The 8,530-nt window shown below is 39.3% G+C and overlaps 1 protein-coding gene across 1 annotated transcript; it reads left to right on the top strand.

Annotated features, from left to right (window-relative positions):
• Nucleotides 1-1,712: 1,712 nt before the first annotated feature.
• On the top strand, nt 1,713-5,643 carry LOC115028918 (intestinal mucin-like protein). Its single transcript, XM_029462853.1, has 11 exons — nt 1,713-1,725; nt 2,062-2,141; nt 2,599-2,764; nt 2,956-3,203; nt 3,335-3,518; nt 3,701-3,887; nt 4,084-4,262; nt 4,367-4,436; nt 4,535-4,665; nt 5,451-5,531; nt 5,639-5,643. Exons 1-11 carry the CDS (start codon nt 1,713-1,715, stop codon nt 5,641-5,643), a joined length of 1,344 nt encoding a protein of 447 aa, XP_029318713.1.
• Nucleotides 5,644-8,530: the final 2,887 nt, after the last annotated feature.

Genomic DNA, 8,530 nt, shown 5'->3' with positions numbered 1-8,530 from the left:
ATGTTGGTCTTATTTGCAACAACAAACAACAAGGGCTTCAGCAACAGTGTTTTGATTACGAGATTAAATTTAAATGCTGTGGGTGTCCAACACCTTCAACTCCTTCCACTACAGTACCAACAACAACACCCTCAACTCCTTCAACTACAGTAACAACCTCAACACCTTCAACTACAACAACCACGACACCTTCTACCACAACTGAAACAACAACTCTTACGACTCAGCCACTGACAACTACACCTTGCCCTGGGGGACATGATATGACATGTGGTTGGTCAGAATGGATCAATCTCGGTAAACCCACCCAGGGCCCTGATGGTGGAGAGGATGAATCCATCCAGAAGATAATATCTGCTGGTTATCATGTATGCTCAGCTCCCGAAGAAGTCCAGTGTAGATCTGTACAATACCCAAAACTTTCCATGTCAGTGGTGGGACAAACTGTGACGTGCAACAAAGATGTTGGTCTTATTTGCAACAACAAACAACAAGGGCTTCAGCAACAGTGTTTTGATTACGAGATTAAATTTAAATGCTGTGGGTGTCCAACACCTTCAACTCCGTCCACTACAGTACCAACAACAACACCCTCAACTCCTTCAACTACAGTAACAACCTCAACACCTTCAACTACAACAACCACTACACCTTCTACCACAACTGAAACAACAACTCTTACGACTCAGCCACTGACAACTACACCTTGCCCTGGGGGACATGATATGACATGTGGTTGGTCAGAATGGATCAATCTCGGTAAACCCACCCAGGGCCCTGATGGTGGAGAGGATGAATCCATCCAGAAGATAATATCTGCTGGTTATCATGTATGCTCAGCTCCCGAAGAAGTCCAGTGTAGATCTGTACAATACCCAAAACTTTCCATGTCAGTGGTGGGACAAACTGTGACGTGCAACAAAGATGTTGGTCTTATTTGCAACAACAAACAACAAGGGCTTCAGCAACAGTGTTTTGATTACGAGATTAAATTTAAATGCTGTGGGTGTCCAACACCTTCAACTCCGTCCACTACAGTACCAACAACAACACCCTCAACTCCTTCAACTACAGTAACAACCTCCAAATCTTCCACTACAACAACCACTACACCTTCTACCACAACTGAAACAACAACTCTTACGACTCAGCCACTGACAACTACACCTTGTCCTGGCGGACATGATATGACATGTGGTTGGTCAGAATGGATCAATCTCGGTAAGCCCACCCAGGGTCCTGATGGTGGAGAGGATGAATCCATCCAGAAGATAATCTCTGCTGGTTATCATGTATGCTCAGCTCCTGAAGAAGTCCAGTGTAGATCTGTACAACACCCAGACCTTTCCATGTCAATGGTGGGACAAACTGTGACGTGCAACAAAGAAGTTGGTCTCATTTGCAACAACAAACAACAAGGACTTCAGAAACAGTGTTTTGATTTTGAGATTAAATTTAAATGCTGTGGGTGTCCAACACCTTCAACTCCTTCTACTACAGTACCAACAACACCCTCAACTCCTTCCACTACGGTACCAACCTCAACATCTTTAACTACAACAACCACTACACCTTCTACCACAACTGAAACCACAACTCTTACGACTCGGCAGCATACAACTGCAACTACCACGTTTAAGGTACCTGTGACAGGAAAAACCACTAAACCAGTTACTGCACCACTCCTTTGCCATTGCCTTCATAATGGCACAATGTTCGCCCCTGGTAAGTTCCGATTTATTAAGACACACTTTCAAAATATTTGTTTATTTCACACACTGTTGTGAATATCACAACACATCATTAAGGCCTAGACTACTTTGAGAATTAAGTTAAAAAACTCTTAACGCTTTAAATGATCAAAATAAGCATCAGTGATCTTCATAATGGCCAATTTGAAAGAGTGTACAGCTGCTCTTTATATGTAAAAAAGTGATTGAGTGTTAAAATAATGCATCTATGTGTATACATCTGTGTGATATATGATAGCCTATGTAATATATGATATTATTATGTGATATGCGACTCCTTTTCAACAATCTTCCTGTGCCTCATTTTCAGACTCCACAGTCTACAATGAGACAGACTCTGATGGCTACTGTTACATAGGGTCCTGTAAAGAGGATAATGGGAGCTGTCATGTAGTACCCAAACACCACCCATGTACTAAACCTGTGAAAGACTGTGTTTCTTTAAAGCCTCCAAGAAACGTAATTCTTTATTTCCATTTCATACGTATTCAACTTTGTTTATATACGCAATTGATAAGCAGCACAGCTTAATCCATCCATTTTGAAAGTTGTCAGCCGATTAAATGGGCCTTTGCTCCTGTCATAATTACTACTGTCGCTAGAAGTGTTGTCTTCTTGTATTCCTTCTTTCGGTGAGCAATCATGTGAAAAGATGATAAAACCTATTAGTTTGAATAGCAGGCCCCTTCTGACCCACATCTATGAAGCTGATAACATTCAAACTGCGTGTTCAATCCTTCAAACATTATCATTAAATTTGATAAGGATTTTGTGTTTCCAATTAATATTGTATTCTCCTCTCCTCTCTTCTTTTTTCTCTAACTCCAATCTATGATTGTCCTTATAGGAAGGGGAAAGTTGGAAGGAGAGTAACTGTCGTATAGCAACGTGTCATAATGGCAACGTGACCTATAAGTTGACACAATGCCCAACTCCTGTCGTGTGTGCAAATAACTTCCATCCTACTTTAGTGCAGGATGATGATGGATGCTGCACCCACTATGAATGCCAATGTAAGTCTGACCTTCTAAAGTGTTGCTTGGTTACAAAATCCTAAGGTTGAACATGAAAAGCATTTTCCATGTAGCAATGTTTTCTTTTCTTTCTTTTTTTTGTTTACTTTTCTTTTGTATTCAACACTGGATACTGTGTCTCCAAGATTGATTGAAATGTTATTTTAATGTAATAAATGTTTTGTATGCAGGTATCTGCTACGGTTGGGGAGACCCCCATTATGTGTCCTTTGATGGAACCTATTATGGTTTTCAAGGCAACTGTTCCTACTGGCTGGTGAAAGAGATATTGCCCAAATATAACTTCAGTGTTATGATTGATAACTACTACTGTGGTTCGGTTGGTGGCTTGTCCTGTCCTCAGTCAATCACTGTCTTCTACAAAAGCTACAAAATCTTTATTACACAAAAGGATGTCAATGGCAATTTCACAAATCAGGTAATTAAATGGCACTATTGACTTTCTGTATTTGTCCAAAGAAGGGCTTACTGTAGGCACATTGACCTTTACAAAGATGTCTGGAAAGGGTTATTTCTGACATTTATATATCATAATGCTTTTTGTTTTAGATTTCTGTGAATGACAAGCATGTAAGTCCTGCATACCAGAATGGTGACTTCCGTATTACCACCACCGGTATTGATACAGTGCTTGTCATCCCTAAAATCCATGCCAAGATCACCTTCTCAGGGCTCATATTTAGTATCTACCTGCCCTTTAGTGAATTTGGCAACAATACCCAGGGACAGTGTGGTAAGTCCTACAATATAAACTAATAGCATCTTACTGAATGTAGAGTTTGGAAAGCAGACGATAATGACATGTTGCATATCTATAGAAGTTGAATATTTTATACTTACAACAGATTGAACCTATTGTACCTATTTGATACATTCTATCATCAGCATGATTGATAATGATGAGGGTTTCTCCAGGTACATGTGACAACAACCGGAAAAATGACTGCATGTTGCCCAGTGGTAAAATTGATCCTTCATGTCCTAATATGGCACACGAGTGGCATGCTAATGACAGTTACTGTGAACCAATTCCCCCCACACCCACAACAACGCCTACACCTAATACATGCAATACAACCATCTGTGAGATCATCAAAAGCAGGTAGGAGGAAAAGGGAAAACATGTCAGAAATCACTCTAATTATCTGTAACATCAGCTTCAAACATTGGTTAGTTTGAATAATAAATGCCAAAAATGAATGAATGCAACACATTACTGGTTCATTCACACATCTTGTTAATGTGTAATGATGCATTCAGTTTGTGTCCATACTGATTATAAATCTCATCCTCCCCAGTGTGTTTGAATCTTGCCACAAGGTCATTGACTACAGTCCATTTGTTGTGAGCTGTGAGTTTGACATTTGCCACATGCACATTAAACGCATTGGATGCACCAGCTTACAAACCTACGCTGAAATCTGTGCTGAGGCAGGAGTGTGTGTCGACTGGAGGAATGCCACCGACGGACTCTGTGGTATGCAACAACAATATGTAATGTTAAAGTAAAGCACTTTAACAACAACACAGCAATGACCTCATCTAAAACATGACGTTTATTCTCTCTTCACCTCTTAATAGAATATACATGTCCAAGTCCCAAAGTGTATCAGGCCTGTGGCCCTCAGGTGGAGCCGACCTGTGATTCCTGGTACAGAAATTCACCAACACTCATTTCATTCATTTATGCTTTGACTCACATTCAGCAACGAGAGGTGGCCTTCACACAATATGTTATTGTTTCTGCAGGTACAACCAGAAATTCATCTATACTGTCAATGAGTTCAGTGCCATGACAAATGTGAAGTCGGAGGGTTGCTTCTGCCCAAATGACAGCATCCTCCTCTCATCCACCTCTGATGAATGTGTGCCCAACTGTGGTAAGAGCAGATATAACTACTATGTGTTGCATTTTATTCATGGACTTTTGTGACCAAGTCAAAATCCAATTTGTTATTCTATTATCAAAATCCCACGTTTATGGATACAGTTGGTATCGTGTCAGGAAAATGAACTTTGATGCCATTAACCCAGGTTTGCGCCTCATCTGAGATCATCTAATTTTACCTATACCTGTCTTTAACCTTAAAGTACATGTGGAGATATTGTAGAAGTTATTAAATAATTATTTTAAAATGTCATTATTTATTCCGTTGTTTTGCAACCGTCAACTTTTTCTTATGACTGCACACAGCTTTCTGCTTCACCTCTTTTATTCATTTATGTAAACCAAACATATTTATCTTAAGGTGAAGCTCGACTGGCAGTGATTTAGGAAAGCCATCAAAGCATCTAGCCAATTAAAATACGGAGCATGTGCCTTAGCATTGGGTTATGGACTGTTAGTCCAGTTTTGATGTTAAACCAATGTTTGGAATATGAATTGGGGAAATAATAGAAAGGAAATGTTTAAAAAAATCATATACAGAAATTACTTTATATTTTTCTCCTGACAGAAATTTGTCTACTGCCAAATGGAAAATGGCTGAAGGTAAATGATGCCAATCCCTTTTTACATAACATTTTGATAATGCCATGACTCCTGCCATAATTCTACAATTAACATTGTGTCCTCAGCCCAATTCCACGTGGACAGAAGACTGTAAGGAGTGTAGATGTGAGGAAGACACAATGAAGCTCACCTGCCGTCCCGTGTTCTGCCCAGCACAGCCACCCCTCAGCTGTGACGAGGAGGGTCAGGTCAAGGTCACAGACACTGTTGGCTGCTGTCAAAAGGACAAGTGTGGTAAGTTAGCACCAAGAAGGTAATACTCATACGCATGCATTGAGTGAAACATCCTGAGCAGTACTTACTGTCATAGCTTTATGAAAATTCTCCATTCTGATAAGCAGGATAAGCACCATTAAACTCTGTCCTGCTATAATAATAGTAATAATAATAGTAATGATAATACTTTTATTTAGGAAGTGCTTTTCAAAACAAGATACAAAGTGCTTTACCTACAATTAAAAAGACAATAATCGTGGGTCCTGGTAGCTCAACCAGTAGCACAGGCGTCCCATATACAAAGCCTGAGTCCTTGCCCACAGCCACTGGTTTAAGTCCGACCTGTGGCCATTTGCTGTATGTCGTTCCCCTTCTCTCTCTCTCCCTTTCACAATCTGCACTTCACTATCATAAAGGCATGAAAAGCCCAAAAATATAACTTAAAAAAAAATAACACAATAATCATAATCACAATGCATACAACAAAAGATAATAACAACAGTAAAATCAATAAAAAAAGCAAGTCTAAAATAGTGAGTTTTTTTAAAGAAGATTTTCTTCCAGCAGCTCATTCCACAAACAGAAAAGGTTTGTTTCTTATGTTTACAGGTTTGACCGAGGAATGCACTACCAGAGAAGTAATGCAGGCAGATGGAATTCTAGTGTACAGGAACTATGTCTGCGAATATTTAAAACCAAAATTACAGTTAATGTATCCATAGGTTGTTCCAAATAAGCGTGAGTCAGGATGAACTAAGGTTAAAAAAACAAAATGAGTTAAAAGTGGAAAATGACAGAAATATAGGAAACTAAACTAATAAAGGACGACTGATGTTATAAATCATATATGGCAGGTTGCTCACAGGAGGCCGTGGTAAAAGTGGGATAAAACCCCTGGGACACTGTTCGTACTGTAATTGTAATGGAGGACCAAAAATTTGCAAAACATTCTCTTTTTTTGCCTATTGTGAAAACCACAGACGTTTGATTATGTTATAAGGATGTGTTTCTCCGTCATTATTCATATAGTAAAGGTTTATCTATCTTGTGTTTGCACAGAGTGCGAAGTGAAGCAGTGCCTTGGGCTTGTGCCGCCCTGTCCTGTGGGTTTTTCTCTCAACACAACGATGGGAGTCTGCTGTTTGAGCCACTTCTGTGGTGAGTGTGTGATGCTTGTGCATGTTACTGTAACTGCATAGTCAGGTTTATTTAGGTCACTATGATTGCTGCTTCACATTTCAAATGCATGTATTGATTGGTCTGTTTCCTTCACAGTGCATAAAAAAGAAGTGTGTGTTTTCAACAACCATGAATACCAGGTAAGATCTCACATGTGGAACTGATGTGTAGAGACTAGAATACAGCATACAGATTACAGGAGATGCTTTGTTTAATACATATCATCAGAAACATTTGGAAGGTGTTATTATCACAAAACATTTCTAGACATAGTGACTGGTAGTGGTGGGGAACAGTAATGCTGGTTACCTAAATCTTGTCTGGGAATACCAGGCTTTGTACAGTTGACAGTTTGGCCATATGCAATGGCAAAACCAAAGTACTAAGCTGCTGTAGTTTCCACCCATAGCTAATGGCATATTAAACAGCAAATGTATCTGTAGATAGAGTGGTGGAAAAAATTACAAAAAACATTGAAAATGGTGACAAATCTAGGTGTGAATGGGTGTGTCCTATAGTGATATCAGTGAATCCAGGATATTTAATTTGTATTTTTTTGCCTCGTGGTTTAGGATCAAGTGCATTATTTCTAAACATGCGTGCACTAAATATGTTGAAAGCAAATACATACGTAAGCGAGTCATATGATGTGTATTAGTTGTGTAGTATTTTTAAAATGTCTTTCCCTTTTTGGAAAATTGAATTCATAAACTATAAAAATGCCATGTGGAACTGGTTCATATTTGAGCAATCCAACAACATAAGCTTTACCAAGGTACACTCAGAGGTATTATTATATAACTCTATGTTTATTACTGAGGTTGTATTTTACAGTGGTGTTGTACTGGACTGCATTATATTGAGAGGATGTTTATCTCTTCTTACCCTGTCCATCCAGGTTGAAGACCTGGTGCCCAAGAAGTCATGTGAAAAGTGCATTTGTAGTCACAAGACAAATGCCAGCAGCCATTTTAACATCATAGAATGTCAGCCGATACAATGTGACACAAACTGCCCTCTGGTAAGACGAGTCTCTCTTTACCTCCATACCAACATTCAAGATTTAATCAGCTATAGTCATATTAACAGTAGCTGCACTCAACAACAATAAAGCATATAATGCCATAGTACACACAATAAGTGTCCACAAATACAACACAGTAACAATACATCAATACAACGGTGCAGCCACTGTGTCCTTAAAGTGACAAGTTCAAGTGCATGTGCTTTTTTTATATAGCCACTGCAGCATTTAGGATAAATGCTACAGTGCAAGAGGTGTTCTAGTCTTAACACTGCGTAATGTTTTACCCGGAGGGAGAATGGAGAATGGAGGGTTTTCAGGTGTGAGGAGTCCTTTAAAAGGTTCCGACCTATCTGGATGTGGTATAGTTCAGAAGTGACGGGGAGTACACAGCCAATTATATTTGTGTTGGGCTGTAGGCATGTTATTTCTTTTGTGATTTGTGTTGAAATCCAGTATCAGGCCATTTTGAGCACCGTTTTGTGTTCTGTATTTGCCTCGACTATACTTTGCCTCTTTACTGCCACTGGAAATTACTAATAGAACTCATGAAGAAGTAAGCCATACTGTAAACCCAACAGGATACTAATGTCATCCCTGAATCCAAATTCTGACATTTTAAAACGATAAAATATCATCCAGATCTCGTGCTGGTTTTATGTTTTTATTTGGTTTCTATGCTACATTTGTCTTTGTGTCTCTATTCAGGGTTATGAGTACCAGATCACCACCAACCAGTGCTGTGGACAGTGTGTCCAGGTCAGCTGCATCGTCACACTGCCAAACTCAAACTTCACGACCACATTGAAGGTTG

This window comes from Cottoperca gobio, chromosome 3, assembly GCF_900634415.1.
Source record: "Cottoperca gobio chromosome 3, fCotGob3.1, whole genome shotgun sequence".
NCBI classification, from domain to species: Eukaryota; Metazoa; Chordata; class Actinopteri; order Perciformes; family Bovichtidae; genus Cottoperca; species Cottoperca gobio.
The sequence above is the reverse complement of the archived record's forward strand: the minus strand, read 5'-3'. Positions and strand labels throughout refer to the sequence as shown.

Coding starts and splice junctions, on each gene's coding strand:
- LOC115028918 (XM_029462853.1), top strand. Junction 3,519..3,700: donor CAATACCCAGGGACAGTGTG/GTAAGTCCTACA, acceptor GGGTTTCTCCAG/GTACATGTGACAACAACCGG. Junction 4,666..5,450: donor TGAATGTGTGCCCAACTGTG/GTAAGAGCAGAT, acceptor TGTTCTGCCCAG/CACAGCCACCCCTCAGCTGT.